The sequence below is a fragment of the Parasteatoda tepidariorum genome, chromosome 4, assembly GCF_982258835.1.
Source record: "Parasteatoda tepidariorum strain Cologne lab strain chromosome 4, Ptep-v5.0, whole genome shotgun sequence".
Lineage (NCBI taxonomy): Eukaryota > Metazoa > Arthropoda > Arachnida > Araneae > Theridiidae > Parasteatoda > Parasteatoda tepidariorum.
Genome location: NC_141758.1, coordinates 68,753,017 through 68,770,814, shown reverse-complemented (window position 1 = coordinate 68,770,814; position 17,798 = coordinate 68,753,017). Strand labels below are relative to the sequence as shown.

The following is a 17,798-nucleotide window of genomic DNA, read 5'->3' as shown; positions in this document are numbered from 1 at the left end:
ACCCGCTAGCGGTCATTTTTATGGAAAGTCTCAATTCGACAAGCATTTTTCTTCAAGTAGGGGATATAAAGTAGTTCCCAAGTAATTAGTCCTTCAAGTAGTTTCCTCAATAATAGGTGAATAGAGACGAAAAATTCGCCTAAATTAATGGAGGATAAATTATATGAGGGAGATGAAAAATGAATGAATAGATTAAGGCTGTTTTTCAAATGCCTTGTAGTGGGATGAAATAATGCTTTTTTGCGAATATTGTGCTATTTTCAAAACTGATGTGAGTTTGCAACAGTAACACATGACTGTTAGATCAAGTTTAGTTTCTTTAGGTCAAGTTTAATTTCTTTAACCGCTCCCTCCATCCTTTTTCTGTAACTGGAGCAAAATTTTAATAGGGAGAAGAGCCGCCGTTTCGAGAAAATGAAAAGCTGTCGTGGTCTAATTTTTTAATATTTAACAAGCTTACTCCAATACTGTATTATCTAAGCTTATTAAAATTTTCAAACAAAGGGAAATAAGGTATTGGTTTTGGTAATTTTTATCTAGTTACATAAAATGTCGCCAATTCGGCGATTTTTAAAAAAGTTTAATGACTTATAAAATGTTTTAGTTATTTGTCTGTTTTAAAGCCCAGATACTTCTTTATAACAAGATGGCATATACAATTTAGAATTATAGATTAGCTTCAAGTGTATGGCGCTTTAACTAAATCAATTCAAATCTAAATAAAATTACTAAATTCGCCAATAACGAAATATGTTTTCATAATAACTATTTTCAACATTTACAGCAGTTCTTTTTAGTTTTCCTTTTAAAGAAAACCATAGTTCTTTTTTTCCCTCTCGTTTTCAGTTTATGTTTATACACCGAAAACAAATCCATTACTATATTAGATAAAACTCCAGGACTGCGAGTTTAAGTGTAGGACATAAAATCTAATTTAAGATAATTAATGATAAAACGATAAAAAAAAATTCATTTCTCTAATTTTATTTCATTTTTTAATCGTCGTTGATCAGCCGATTCAATTTTTTCGGTTTACGACTACTAATATTCAACTCCGCAGCCTTGTAATTTTAAACCCAATCCAGAAGACAAGAGAACTCCTGGATCAAGTATTGGGAGAAATTTGCCTTCGTGGAGGACTTTTTGATGGAACTAACCCACATTTGCGTTACATAGAGAGGAAAAACACAAAAATCTCTCACGGTTAGTCTGACGGCAAGGAGACTCTAACTCCTGATTCGTCTACCACTGAGGATATTTTACGTCAGCATGCCGTGGTCGGTGCAATACGGGTGCGGAAAATGTATGCGGGTGCGGAAACTAGCCATCGCTGGTATTCGAACCTTGTTCACCATATTGAGAAGATGATCGCTCTATCCCTTGATTCACCAAGCTCTTTCTTTCTTCTCTATATAAATATTTTCAAAATAAAATAGTATTTTGTTGTTTTATGCACTCGCAATTATCTTTTCTTAGTTTAATTATAAGGTCGTAGCTCCGCTGAAAGAAATTTGTTCATTTAAGGTTGAAAAGCTGGAAAAAGAAATCGGGATTCATTCTAGATTATTGTTAACCAAAACAGTTATCAATTACATTATTTTTTTAATCGATATTATGGTTTAACATGAAAGTTGAATCGATTTTTTTCATCCTGAGTACCGATGTTAAGTAAGTAATTGCAGTTTTCGTTTTTTAAGAAAATAGGATTCATTTGTAAATTTTAATTGGATTCCAGGTGAAGAACTTATCAGACATATCCTTAAAATTTTATAATCTATTCCGGACTAATGAATTTTTAAGAGAGCGGTCTTCTTTCTGTCAAACAATTGTCTGTCTGAGTAGAAAATTTTATTAAGTTTTAAACGTAGGCGGGAGGAAACGCCTTAGACGTGTACAAATGCTTGAATTATATCGTCATTCGACGAAATGTTTGGCAAGGAATTGCGTATTGTGCGGTGCGATCGAGTGAAGATTGTTTCATGGAATTATTAGTCAATGGTTGTCATTAGAAATGACGTTAACTGCAGAGTTTCGTCCTTTGTGACGAGGTTTAGCTGCTGCGAAATGCTAGAATTTCAAGTTTAATCGGATTTGTATGAGATTTGAATAAGTAATGAAGAATTAGTAATTTGTTTAAATGTGTTTCTGCAATCATTATATGTTAAAGTAATTAGCTATTTTAATGGATTATTTTAAATATTTAATTTTGACTAATTCAAGTTTGATGTTCATATAATAATCATTTAATTGTTTTTCATAAATAATTAATCATAAAAGGGTTTTATTGCTGTACACTGTTAGAATTTTCATTCTAAAAATTACGGTAAAATAACAGTTAAATAACAATTAAATAAATTGTTATTTAACCATTTCTTTTAAGAAATTTCTAACAGTGCATTATATATCGTTAACCTAGACAAATGTTTAAAATTGCTTTGAGAATACTTATACTTTCTTTACAGTTGTAACCTATAAATGAAACAATAAGCTCAGGATAGCCTGGTTGGTAGGGCGTTGGGCTCATGTCCAAGAGGTCGTGAGTTCGATTCCCATCGGTTGAAGACTCCTTTTATACAAAATGGTGACTGGTGCACGCTGAATATGTGGTGGTCACTAGATCCTCCAAATTCCCATGACAGATCAATACCTCTGGGGTTATAGGATCGGAGATAGACCGTGCTCTGGTTCAGGTCAATATAATGATTTGCGCATAAATGGTTGTGAATGTGTCTTCCCTGTAACCCGGGTTGCATGTGTGTGGCAAAAGTTGAATTCTTAGCCAGAGCTGACGCCACTGGAAAACAAGAAAAAGAGCACTCCTTTGTCTTAAAATAGGCTTGTTAGTATTGACCAGTGGCATAAGACAACAACAAATGAAACAATAAAATAAATATTTCCGTTTTATTATTAATTATATTATGTACTTGCTCTTTTTGACTAAATTAAGAAAAAAATATTTCTGTTTATTATTTTTTTAAAATTTGTTTACTATTTTAAAAAAACTAGCTTACTAAAAAAATATGCTGTAGTTTGGTATTTGCTTAGTACGATTATTTTTCTAATTGAATTTGAATCGATAAATTTGTATAGGAAATTGATATGCCACCAACCAATGTAGCCCTGAGTTGTAGCTTGTTCAAAGTTTTTTTTTTCTTTCTTACTCTTATATTTCTCTACTAATTATAAATTTGAACAGCAAAACTTTAAAAAAAGATAAAGAAAAAAAAACGTTTTTCATAATTATTTATGAAACACTACTTTGCATTTCGCTTGTTTTAACTGATCATGAATTTTGAAGCGCAATGTAAGAACATAGCGTATTAAAAATTGTAAAAATTTTGAGAATTAAATGTTTTAATTTCTTAATAGAATAATGAAATTAATTTGAGATATGAGATAGGTGCGATAGTACATATGTAAGCCTAAGCCTAGCAAGTTTCTATCAATTTCTATAAAGTTAAACTTTAGTTGTAAATTATTAGAGAAAAATAATTTAACCTAATTCAAAGATGATCAAAATTTCAAAGAAAATGTCTCGTTTAATTTTTGAGCCACTTTTTCAGAAATTGTGATTTTTTTTTCTCCAAAAAAATCAGATTTTTAAATTTGATTAACTTTTTTATGTGTTAAAAATAAGGTTGGTGGATGTCTCCTTTTTTTGGTAGCTTTTTACTTCAGCTCAGTTAGCCCTAGGAGCACCAATTTTTTTTTTTTTGTAAACTAAATGCAGTTTCACCCCGTTATATTGAACTTGAAATACATAAAAAATTCGGTGGTAATGAACTTTTTTAATAGTCTTTTCTGCGCTCTGGTTTTACTAACATTATTTTTTACGCTTATAGCAAACAGCAGCAAAATGAGGGCTCGTTTACAGTGGATTCTACTTTCATCTCCTCAGTTTCTTTTTTCTTTCTTTAATTTCCTTAACTTTAAATTTGCAGGAGTTTCGATTGCAAATGAATCATATCTTTCTTTTTAACCCTCCTCCCTTCAAAGTTGAAGGAGAAAAAAGAATATTGGTGACTTTTATCTTAAAGGTGAAATTAGTATTAATATTTTGTCCAGCAGAAAGTGAGGACTAGAAAATACAGGATTCTTTACTATTTGTTGGTACAAAATTTGGTGATTTCTATTTAAAATAGAGTTGTAATTAGGCTGAAATGACTAATTTCTTTAAGAAACTGTAAAATTTAATTATTTTTCTTCTTAATATTTGATTTATTATCTATTTTATTAGATAATAATTCATAAACAAATTATGAACCTTTTGTAAGTACTATTTCCTTCAATTTTTTTACTACTTAATTTAGTACTTTTAGTATTTTTTAGTACTTTTTTACTTCGTAACTCTGTTGTTTCTCTCGTTTCATTATTCTCTCCTTACTTATGAATTAACTTTTTTAATAAACATTTTTCGCTTTTATAAGTCATTTCAAGAATAGGTGAATTGTACTACTGAGGATTGTAAACTTTTTTAGCCTTTTTATTTATCAATGCGGTTCCTTTGTAGTTTTTTGCACCTATTTATAAATTAGATATAATAGGAAAAGGAAGTAATAAAAAATGACATAAAGGTAATTTTTAGCGACAGAAACCCAATCACTGGTTGTAAAAATGCACAAGATAAACTATTTTTCCGGAGTCACGAAGTTGTTGAAATGAAACAAAGCATCCGGAGATAACGTAATTTCCTAAATCGATTCAACATTTATTTGGACAAAATGTTCTAGTAAAATTGTTTTGATTTTACATTTTAATGTATATTTTTCTTATACGGTACTGAAATCGAGCTGTACTTCAAAAGTTTTCGTTGTCAGCAATTATTAACTATTTTGTTGATAAAGGAAATAAAACATTTGTACACGGAGGAACAAAATTCTGGTAAAATTACTGAATGTATGGTAATTCTGAAGAAAAAAAAACAACTTAATTTTGGTCAATGAAATCAAAATATACTCTATTTAAAACCATTCATTTGGTAATTTTACGTTCATATGGTAACTGGTTCAGGGTATTGTAAAGTCTAAAAATATTAAAAAAATAATTGGCTAGCAAAAGCATTAATAAAATAAACTAAACACATAAAGAGGTAAACAATAAAATAAAAGCAGACGATAAAATTAGAAGACCTTTTTAGAACAACAGATTTGTTGGGTTTTTTTAGAGATTAGTTTTGTTTTGGAATTTGAGTTTTCATGTAACCCGTTACTGGTACTTCATATTTGTTACTGTTTGTGTTGTTTGTGAATGAAAGTTTTTTTTTTATAAGAAACAGAACTGTTATTTATATAGCTTTATACGTTACAGTATCCTCTATTCATTCTGCGTGGTATTATTATTCGTTCCATATGAAAACCTTATTTTGAAAAATACTTTTATATTTTTATAAATCTCCAACATAAAGTATGTTATAGGGAAGAGGATCATCACCCAATCATGCCCAAGCATATATTGGGCACAACATAGAAGTCTGTAGTTTCTGTGTGGAAACTAACTATATTAGATTCATAATTCGATTTGTGTAAAAGCTATATTTAGAAAGATTAATGCTTTTTCAAAGCACTAATATAAAGCATTATTGAACATGGTATAGAAATGTATACTCTCTGTGCGAAAAATACAATAGATTCGTAATTTGTTCTGCATAAAACTATATTTGTGAAAAATATGAATATTTTTCTAAACCATTATCATATCATTGATGAGTTTTTAAATCAAGAAACAACTCGAAATGCGTATTCATGGACACAGCAAGAAATACTCCTTTTCAGTTTTCAGGTTAAATTTAACAACTAAAAGAGGAATTAAGCGCTCGCTTACTTTTTCGTATTTATTCATTATGGGGGGAGGGCGGTGGCTAGGTATATGACAGATGTTTTTTTTCCAGGTGATGTCCATTGCATTCGAACCGAAAAAGTGAGTTTTAAAATTCTAAATTCCTACAACGTAATTTACTGCCATTATTATACATTTTTATTATCCGTGGAAATCGTGTAAAAACAACGAATGATTTTAAAACTCTTAAAAAAGAAAACTAGTTTTATAAAATATACCAAGTAGTTTACATAAATGGACGATATCTTATAATGAATTTATTTAGATTCATTAGTTTATTCTTTGAGAAAAGAAAAAAATACTCATAAAAGAAGTTTGAAAACAGGAATCAATTACCATGTCCATCTTTTTAAATAGTTATGTCCATTTTCGTAAGCACGCATTTTGAGCTGCCTTCATTTTAGTTAACACGCATTACTAGCTGCCTTCATTTTAGTTAAAACGCATTTTAGCTGCCTTCATTTTAGTTAACACGCACTTCTAGCTGCCTTCATTTTAGTTAACACGCATTTTTAGCTGCTTTCATTTTAGTTAACACGCATTTCTAGCTGCCTTCATTTTAATTAACACGCATTTTTAGCTGCTTTCATTTTAGTTAACACGCATTTCTAGCTGCCTTCATTTTAATTAACACGCATTTCTAGCTGTGTCCAGTTTTAAAACTCATCGACGATGTAGCTCAAAATTGGACTAAGTATAGAAGTTAATATAGTTGCTATGTAAAAATTATATTAGATTCGTTACTTTTTACATTAACCTGAGAACCCAGTAAATATTTGGGAGGGTGTAAAAATAATAAAACTAAAAGAAAATGATAATCAAAGAATAGTTCGCTAGTTTTATCACGTGATGATGTAGGACAGTCATTTCTCAACAGGAAGCTATGCTATTTTCGTATCACGTTCCAAATGGAACATAATAGATGCGGAATGATGTATCACCCATACTATTTTTTTACTACTATTAACTTGTCAGCTATACAATGTGGAAACTTGAGGCTTAAGAATAAGAATTCGAGTGAATTGTTCGAGTAAAAACAAGCAAAGAAATTTCTTCCTTTCCGTTAATGCATTTTGTTCCTTTTTTTTTTACGATGTGTTTGAAGGGTTACTTAAATCGTCTGTTTTCTCAATTTCTTTGACCTACTTTGAGCTACCCTTGCTGAAGGCTGAAGGTCTAAAAAGGATCGATATTTGATATTAACATTGAAGTAAAGTGTATTATTGTGTTTCCTAACTGGATAATGGATTGGTTAAAAAAATATATTGCCATTTTATATTAATAATAATATTTGTAATAGAATATAATTAAAAAAGACATTTAGAGTCCTTTAATTAGTATAATTTATCCTCGTTTTATCAGAACATCTGTGCTTCTATTTCATATGACGTTTTTCTAACTGAATTCACGAACGTTTAATTTATGTTACTGAAATGTCAAAATGTAAATATTTTTGCAATCACCATTGAAAGAATGCAACGTTTTGAAATCTCTAAGTTTTTAAACCATCGGAAAATTGTTCTTTGTACAACCTGATTATTATTATTTTTCAGCTTACTCCACATGAAAGAATATGCACTTGATGTTATGTCTTAAGCAATTTAAAATGTTTTTAAATCATAAACAAGATTTTTCGTGGGTTTTATCGTTTTCGACTGCATACTTCTAGCAACAAACATATGCCTAAGTTTTTAAATTCTATGTCTATCAAAACTAGTAGCCTGGCAGTTGTTAACAGTTTTTCTAGTCGTAACTACTGAGTTTAAAAAAAAAAATGAAGGATCTAATTTAAATTATTTATATTTTCGAAATTGTTATACATACTACAATAAATACCTTTTTTTTTTTAACAAATGTTTGATGATGTGTGACCCTTATGTTACTTGCAAACATCAAATCTTTAATCAAGTTCGTTCCACATATTTTATATTTTCCCACTATCAAATGTTCTTAATGCTGTTACAGTGCGATATTAAAGTTTTTGTAGTTTTCAGCATCGGCAGGTCATAAACCGTGTCTTTTACTTAACTCCGTAAAAAAATAAATAATGCAGCGTAAGATCTGGGGAACTTGATGGCCGTATGGTTAAGGGTAAATTACTTCTTGTTTTTGAATAATTTGTTATTCAATTAATGTCTTCACGTGTCTCAATTTCACCAGTTAACACTTTATACTAAAAATTGATCTTTCTGTGAAGTGTTTGTGGCGCTGAGAAACGTTTGCTTAAAATATTGTGTTCTTTTTTCTCATTAAAAAGTATTTTTCTTATTTGAATAATTTCTTATGGTTCTAGCACAAATATAATTTTAAAGGTTGTTATTCCTCTCTAATGTTAAAATAAGAATTGAATTTAAAAAACATTCATAATTAGATAAATGGAAAAATTGGATTTTTAATTTAATTTATCGGTTTTTAAATTAATTTCGTTTTTCTACTCACGAGACAAACAATTTGCTGTCCAATTATGATTTTGTTGTGTCTTACTTATTTCAACAAATGCTTTTAAGTTAAAATCAGAAAATGATTTCAAAAGTGTTCTGACTGAATGTAGAACGTGCTTCGAACGAAGTTGAATCGTCCCAAAAATCGTTTGCTTTAAACACTCTCTTCTTTTTTTTTTCAGTAAGAATTTTTTTATTTTTAAAAGAAGTAAAATGGGGCTAATTAAAAAATTTTTTTGTTACAAAATTATTTGACAAAAGTTGTTTGCAAACTATGTGCAAAATTAGAGAATTTTTTTTCTTTTAGTTTGTATCTAAGAAAATATAGACCCTCAGTTTTCTTATCGTATACATTTAGAGGGATAGAGGAAGTATAAGAACATTAAGGAAGTTTTAAGCTCCTGAATTTTTTAAAAAAAAAATAAATAAATTAAAAAAATAAATAAATAAATAAATAAAAAATAGAAAATAAAAAAAAAACGAAATAACTTATAGTGTAATTCATTATCTGAGTGTAAATATAGTTTTTGTACCTTGAATATGTTTAATGCGCAAGTAAATATTTTCTTATTCATAATTGCTTTAGTTTCCATTGATTCGAAACAAAATCATAACAGACCCAAACAACAGCTATTATTATTCAAAACACGGAATTGTTGGTCAAGAAAATTGGACAGGGTCATTCACCTAGGAGAAGCGTTGCGGCTTATATCTTCGTTGTCCGCTTTTACACTAAAAATACTAATAAAAGAAAAGATAAGGTTTAGTTGCCTTATTTAGAAATGACACTTTTTGCTTGATTGAAAGATCCATTAATCATTCATAATAGCATTTCGTTTTTATTCCCTGCTTCTTGAATCGTCATGCTTTTTATTGCGTTAGTTTTATTACTTTTTGGGGGGAATATTCTGTTTACATATCCTCGTCGTACAGGGGTGGGGGGAGATATTTTTTTTGGATAGCGTGGTGTTACGGGATATTGATTTGTCAGCCAATACTCGAAAGTGATACTTGCGAGTGGGAGTATTATGTAGGATATTAATAATGAAAGCCATTTCGTGATATTTGTCTGTTTCTACTATTTTTCCCTCGTTGAATTTAAGAATTAGTTTCGATAGTTTTTTGCACAGTATGTTTGCATGTATTTTTTCCCCTATGTTGAATTTAAAGAAGAGTTTCGGAATTTATTTTAGATTGGGATGTAACAAATATTCGGCCCTTTTGACGAATATCCAGTTGATCGAATATTTGGTCAAATATTTGGCAAAGTATTATCCAGACAAGTATTTTTCGACAAAGTTTTTTTGGGGGTAAATTTGAATGGATTTAATAAAGAATTATTTCAAATTTTTTTTTAACTATATATTATTATAAATGGTTTTAACATTTGTTAAGTTATAAAACTTTGTAATATATGTTCTGAAAGACAAATGGAAAAGTGAAAATTGAGGAATTGAAAATAGATTACTTTACATTAAACCATGTGTTTTGTAATCGTGATGGTTTTTTTTTTTTTTTTTTTTTTTTTTTTTTTTTTTTTTAATTAAACTATATTTAGGCAAATAAATTTCGTCGTTTTTTCAACAAATTATGTTTTTCAAATTGAGAACCCTTTTTTTTTATTTGTTTAATTTTTGCTTGTTTTTCTGTTTTATCTATAGAAAAGCATTTTGATGAAGCGTTTCTAATAAACTTAATTCTTTTATTATCACTTTTTTCTTGTGAGGTAAAACTAGTTACAAAAAACTGTGATTCTCAATGTTAAAGTTATATTTTCGAACTAAAAAATTTTTTTTTCTCTTTCTCTTATGATTTTTTCATTAACTTTTTCTTTTAATCAGAGTTTATATTATGGCAGCTTTTTTTAAAGAGCGTATTTAATGAGCGTTATTCCTCCCTTTTTTTAAAAAAAATACGACTATGTGAATTGAAATTTTTAGGGTTAAATCTTTCGTTTAATATTTAAGAACAATTTTCAGTGTGATTTTTATCTATATTTTCTTTTTCAAAAATTTTTTATGTTTTTATAAACGTTTTTACTATCATGCGGCAATTAAGAGGATTTCTATTCGACTTTAAACTTTACTTTTACCTGAAAATACAATAATTAGAAAACTAAAATTCTCAGCTTTAAAATTTTCCTTCAAAAACTAAGATCGATTTTTAATTTTCTGTTTTGCTTTTGTAAATAATCTTTGTTTTTTATGGGCGTTTTTAGGATAGCGCTGCAGTTTTAAAAGCGTTTCTGACAGACATTATTTCTTTCAATAGTTTATGTATAACTTTTTTTCCAGAAAATATTTTTTTAGCATTGAAGTTTTGTTTTAAGAATTAAAAGGATATTTTTTTCAACTTTAGTCTTTTTTAAATAGCTGCTAGTCAGTTTTTTTTTATTATTTTTTAAATATATATATGTATATTTATATCATACACAGAACAGAATTTTTCATTTTTATTTGCAGTGTTGTCTTCTGTGTACTTTTTTTACACTCTAAATCAAATGAAACCAAAACCAAGTTGATAATTTAAATGTTATAAAATGTTCATGCGTAAAAAATAAAATTTTGTACTTATAAATTTTTACGCGCCGGACATTGCTACTTATTACACGTATTAAGTATTTGTCATAATATATGATAATTAATCACACAATTTTATTCGCTATATTTATTTATTTCTCTGAATTTTCAATAGACCTTTTACCTAGTTTAGTTTACATAGAATAAATTTCAGATTTTTTTCACTTTTCATGATAAATTCACGATCTAATATTTATGTATTGTATTGTATAATGATAACAGAAAACATTTTCCCTTGAATAATTTTTTCTTAAAAAAATAAATAAATAAATAAATATTACTGATTTCTTGCATCATATGAAAAATTCTTAAAATTTCCAAATTTATTTGTAAACTTTACATGAAACTCTCATAAAGTTTCAAAAAATAGTTACTTAACTATTTTAAGTACTTTGGTATAACATTTACATCTAAATTATTTAATTCTTTGAACTTTTTAGTGTATTTTGTTAAATACGCATTTACAATATTATTTTATTCCTTATGATTATTTAACTACACACATTCAATTCGTAAGATGGTTTTTAAAAAAAATCTCTTGATAAATTGGGGCATAATGAAAATTAGATTACTTTAATAAATATTGCTATAAAACTATTAAAACAACATAATTTCTGTATTTTATTCTTAAATTTTTAGTAAATTCTCCTGAGTGCTTAAAATATTTGAATATTTTAAATATTTCGAATTAACAAAAATAATGAACATTGTGATTAATTGAGAAAGATAGTCTTGCATTTATATCTTTTTGCATTATTCAAAAAGTTGTTTCCTTAATTTGGCACTTTCAATTTCCTCAGGGAAGACACCCAAGCGTCACTGGCAAGTCACAATACATTTTGCTAGATAAATACTCAATAACATAAAAATTGATATTTGTAGAGAAAAAAAAATCCGTCTATTTTGCTCTGGTACTAGAAATATTTAGAGAGTTTTAATCCTTAATGTATATTTTATAGATCTCGTCAAGTATGAAATAATAAAAAATTTACTCCTTTAGCATCGCAAATAAATAAATTTGTGTATTTTTTAATCGTTGTGACAATTTGACGAATCATTATCGAGATTATTCGCAATGACTCTTTAATTGAAACCAGTTTGTTTGTCGGATGAAACTCTTAATCTTAAATTGACGATATTTCAGGTCATGAGGCAAAGGTATCTTCAAATATTAAGAAAAATATCTTCAAAATAGAAGCTAAAATATCTTCAAGTATTGAAAAAGTTTATTTTTCTTTTTTAAATTACTAATTTGCAGCTATTAATGTTTTTTTTCCCCTTGTAATATGCATTTAGGTCGGTGACATGCGTATTTTGAAACTTAGAGGTTTTATTTTTTAACTATCATTATGAATTCATGTATGAATTGTCATAAAACTTGTGATAAGTTATTTGTCGTGCGTGTATGTAATATTTCTAAGCGAGCGCAAGTATTAATGAAAGAAATGAATAATAAAAATGGAATAATAATTAATATTTAAACGAAGTGAATAATAATTAATATTAACTCCAATTAAAATTGCTAAATTTCGCGAGGAAAAAAATTTATTCGGTATGTGTTTTTAGGGCCTATAACATCCTTTCGCTTGTGTCATTATTGTTTTTTAAAAAATCACAAGTACACGGATTCAAATTTAAATATTGATTTCAGTTAAAGAAAGAATCAGTGAAAAAATGATAATCTTAGAAAAGATTTTTTCCCTCATACTGGTACCCACTCTAATTTGTTCTGTAGTAATAATGCGATTCCGTTGATTGATTAGTCCTTCATCTAAATTTTAGCTGTTGCATTCTGGGAAGTATTGAACGAGAAGAACGAATTCAACAGACCGAAGAAACAGGAGAGAACAACTCATCCCCACTCTGTGTTTATTTACAAATTTTAGAGACGGCAGTTTTGTTTTCAAAACACCGTTAAAATGACGGAGTTTCTGGAGCTAGTATTGCCTAAAATACTTAATTAAAATTACATTTATCCAAAATTAATGAATTTTATTTAGAAATGGGGCTTTTAAAGTCAGATTACGTGCATCTGAGCAAGTTTCATCGCATGTATGATAATGGTCAACTCGCTGGCGTGATAGTATTTTTAGTTTTACATTCCGTAAGATGATTTTACTGAAGATTTAATTTTGTTTTTAATTAAAATTAGATATTATTTTATAATCCTAAAAAGCGTTTTCTTACCTTAAATTTTTGGTGTTTTTTTCTTGATACTTGGTATAAATTTTCTTGTTGTACTTTTTATTTTCTACTTAATAAAACGATATGTCTTATTTCATATAAGTCTTTATTTCATTTCCTAATATTACTCTTGCAAATGAAAATGTACTTTTAGAATTATTGAATATGTATTTATATACTTAATTATCAATATATTTTGTTTTTATTGTAATTTTGATGTATTTTTTCTTTCTTTAATGTTAGTTGGCTGGAGTGGCATTACTTGCTCTATCAATATGGATGTATGTAGACACTGCATCATACCTTGTAACTGACCACAATGACAAATTCTTTGTGTCAATTTACATTTTGATGGCTGCTGGATCGTTAATGACCTTGATTGGCTTCTTAGGTTGTTGTGGAGCAATGCAAGAAAGTTCATGCATGCTGGGCACAGTAAGTTTTAGTTGTGATTGATTATTTATCTAAATTTTTTCATAAGATAATTTAAATTTTTAATCTTCATAAAATGTTAATCATTATATATATTTCGTATTCTGCCTTAAAATCGCTACTAATACTTAAGTATTCGATAGCTATTACTATTTTTATCACTATGTCATTATGAATCACTATATAACTGTATAGCTGTAAATATTGACTAATAAGTAATAAATACTGAACTAAAAATAAAACATGTTGTGTTATTATGAAGAATTCAAAAACGAAAAGAATAATTCATAATAGTACATTGCATATTTTTTTATGTACTTACCATACATTTACATGTGAAACATGAGTTCAAAATATAGCTATAAATCAGTGGTCAGAAAGATTGCATTTTTTTTTGTAACCAACTACAACTGCTTTACTAAAAATGTAATTAACTACAACTGAGTTTTTTAAAAGTATTGAGTACAAACTACATTTGAAATGTTGTCACTTCTTAAGTAGATGCTATACCATGAGAGAAACCCGCCACGGCAAATTTTCTTACACATCCATAAGTAATTTAAATACTTAAGTTTAGAAAAAGCAAGTTTAGATATACCTCAAAAAAGCCATAAAGTTTCACATTCTGAAATTTTTTTTCAAAAATTCAAGCAAATTATGAAAGAATCAATTAGGATTACATTGTGTGAAAATCCTTTTCCTATAGTCTCTCAGTGGACTGATGATAAAGACACTGTTCCCAATAGAACACTGAAGTCAAGCATCACTTTCTACAGTCAGTAATAGGGTGAGTGACTGTTTGATCAGCCTGCGTACGGACCGAGGATGTGTGGTGCTCCTGTTCTATCGTAAATAATCAACTTTGCTCTCTGGTCATCGGGCTACCAAAGCAAGGAAGCTATCCCCTCTGCAAAGGATCAACCCTACTTTGCTGATTAATGTTTTATTTTGCAGATAGTGTGTAAAGCAAAATTTAAATGTTTGACTTTGAATAATAGCCTTCTCAATGTTAGTCCTGGCCTTTTCCTAATTTTATACTGGTGGCTTTCTTCACCAGAATACAGGTTTTCACTATGTTATTCAATAGGAAAGTTGTGGATTACTTGAAGATTTTAGTAAAAATGTGCCGAGAGACTCTATGCTTGAGGAGTTAATAATGCTTGAAAATATAAGTTTGAGCAGGATGAATTTTGAATTAAATATGCCATTAATTGTTACATTGTTTGAATAACTTATTTTATTTAGTTCTATCAATAATGTTTTAAATTTTATTACAGTTTTCAACATTTGTTATATTGATTTTTGCTGCAGAAATTGCTGGTGCTGTTTATGGTTATTCCCACAAAGACGAAGTATGAGAATTTTTTTTAATTTATGTTCATTCTGTAAAAAATTTACTCTATTTATCAGATTTCTATCTACCTTATGTAGTTTGAGAGTCTAAACTTAAATACTTTAATTAATCATGTCAGATAGACACAGAAAACAACCAGAATCAGACGCAAAAAACATATTATCTTTGCACAAGCATTAAATTTTTGGATTCAAATAAATAGCTCAAAAGCTATTGTGAAATAGTGAAAATTAAGGGATCCAAACTTTCGACTGATGTTTTAATGAACATTAAAATAACATTGCATCTATGGAGTAGGAAATGTGACTTTATGCACCAGTTGTTATAGTGGAAGGATATCTAAAATTTTTAATTATTGAATAAAAATTTGTTTGCTGAATAATTATAAATTATTCTTTTCTAAGTTATGTAATTTTTAATATAAAGGTGGGAAGTTGTGCATTTACCATTTGTGTACTGCAAATTGTGCATCCCCGATGTCGACTTATTAATTTTCAACTATTGAACTGCCTTAGTAAATTTGTATTATGTTTTACTTCTTTATTTATTGAGTGTTATAGAGAAAACCTTGATTGATTTTGTGTGATAACTACCTTGAATAAAATTTGTTATCAACAGTTAAAGTATTAGGTATAATTATTACATACAGTAGGGAACCGATTATCCGGAACGATCGGGACCATCGCTATTCCGGATAACTGATTTTTCCGGTTTTCTGAATCGCCACAAAAAGCCATTTTTTTTTATTGTTAAACCCAACTAAAAAAATTTTTTTTTTGGAAATAATCTTAAAAAGAAGAAAAAACGATGGAGTAATACACTAATGATTATTTCCAAAATGATGGTAAGGTAAACATCTTTCAGAAAAGAAAGAAAAATTCTAAAATCTTATGAGGAAAAAAATTTTTTTTTTAAAAAAATGGCGGGAAAATTTATTGAACTTCGTTCCGGTTTTTTGGTTTTCCGGTTTTCTGATTTCCGGATAACGGGTTCTCTACTGTATATTAAAAATTTTTCTTGCTCTAATCATGTTATTGGATTATTTTTATTTAACGTACTTTACTTAAATATTCAATTTGTTAAGGTTCTTGATTGTTGCTAATGTTTTTCACTATTACAGGTTCAAACAGCTATTTCCAAGACTGTGACCAACATGGTAAAAAATGAATACAGTGTCCAAGATGCTGTAACTTTGGCTGTTGATGCAATGCAACAAAAAGTAACTTATATTACAAGTTTCTCTTAAATTTTTTTCTCCATAAGTTATCCGTAAAATTATTATAAAACCTTCTCTAACTACATAAACAGTTTTGTAAATTTATACAGACAATATATGGTTCAAATAAAGCTGAAAAACATTAAAAAAGCAAAAATAATATCCCACAGACAGACATATGATTTTGATGGTACTCTAACATACTTTTTTCTGTGTCGAATCATAGAATTCTACTAAAAAATAGGATTAAGTGTTAAGGCTGGACTCTTGTTCACCATATATTCCTGTTTTTTCCCTTTTGTTGACAAACAAGAAATTACACTAATTTGTAATTTCTTATTAGTCTACGTCTCTGTGCTTTTTCCCTTTCATTCTACAATTTTACTTAGAAGAAGGTTCTTAATAATAGTACCAAAACAATCTTGTATTTGCTTTTGTAGGGATAGATTGAGATACTTCGGAAGAGGGTGGGCGTGTATTAAAATAAATAATTGATTAATATTAAAATATAAGTTATGGAAAACATTTGAAACTCAAGATCTATTTAAAATTGTTTACAATTGTAAAAATGATGCAATATATGTAGAATTCGTTAGCTTCATTTAGAAGTTTTGTAATTTTAAAATTGCTTAGAATTATTCAATTTTCAAAATAAGGACTGGGTATATTGTATGAACCAAGAGAAGTGGGTGTTAGTATCTAGGAATTTACAGATGGTTATGCTGTGACTTTTGACCTACTTGCTCCCTTATGGTCAGCTGGAACAAAAATATTTTTTTCTCCTCTGTGAAGGATAACAAATGAAGCAGATGAACGATAAAATAAAATTTTATTACAAATCGTTTGAATACAATTCTTTTACTAAAAAGCAAAGATTCAAAACGAAATATCAAATGTTTTTTTAAAAAATGTTTTTTCGACAGAAAGTAACAGAGCCGGAGGGTGGCAGTTGAGAAAGCTCAATGGGACATGTCTCGTTTTGTCAGTCCAACCCTATGTTTATGTGACACCATTTATGCTCTCTTCATTTATTTTTACTTTTTTCATACCATAATGTAAATATTTTCTTTATTTCAAAAAATGATTCCTATGTTTTCAGTGCAAATGTATTAGTAATTTTATTGAAATATTGATTGAATAATAATGTTTCGTAAATAATAGTTTGTCATTATTTTAGCTGAAATGTTGTGGTGCTAATGGAATAAGTGACTGGTCTGAATCAAGCTTTAATAATAAGCAAAAGGAGACTGGCTCCTTACTGCCATCATTAACAGATAGTGGATATAAAGTCCCTAATTCTTGCTGTATCAGTGAGAACTTGTCTTGTGATGCGGCTACCACAATAACTCAATTCAATGTATTTTCAAGTAGTCTTCACTCTGAGGTATTAAGAAATACCTTTGTCTTTTCCTTAATTAGTTAAATTAATGCTGATTATAATGGTGTATAATGTCAGCTGTTTGACAACACCTATTCTTGGAGAATCAGGGCAAAATTAACTGTACTATCAGACACAGGGTGACTAAATATATCAATTGAAATAATTATTTGCCCCAATCGCTGCTTAATCACCACTTTGCCATCAAAAATGCATAATATGTGGGTTAAATAAATATGAAAAAATTATAAATATTTAATATTAACATTATTATAAATATGTATTATAATATAAATATTACTGTAAAGATTTCCACATGATTTTTTAAAATCCCAATATTATAATGATACGGGAAATTCAAATCTTTGCTCCTGTGTAT

At 28.4% G+C, this 17,798-nt stretch overlaps 1 protein-coding gene across 2 annotated transcripts in view; it reads left to right on the top strand.

The window, feature by feature from the left end:
- Positions 1 to 17,798, top strand: part of LOC107456921 (CD9 antigen) — a 72,814-nt gene that overhangs the window by 47,233 nt on the left and 7,783 nt on the right. The window contains exons 1-5 of one of the 2 annotated variants that reach the window (XM_016074900.3): positions 12,664 to 12,959; positions 13,283 to 13,474; positions 14,749 to 14,823; positions 15,946 to 16,044; positions 17,219 to 17,425. In XM_016074900.3, the coding sequence (XP_015930386.1) occupies positions 12,858 to 12,959; positions 13,283 to 13,474; positions 14,749 to 14,823; positions 15,946 to 16,044; positions 17,219 to 17,425 (675 nt within the window). In that variant the 5' untranslated portion in view covers positions 12,664 to 12,857. Of the gene's footprint in view, positions 1 to 12,663; positions 12,960 to 13,282; positions 13,475 to 14,748; positions 14,824 to 15,945; positions 16,045 to 17,218; positions 17,426 to 17,798 lie in introns of those variants that run through there. The other variant, XM_016074901.5, reaches the window with a different exon arrangement.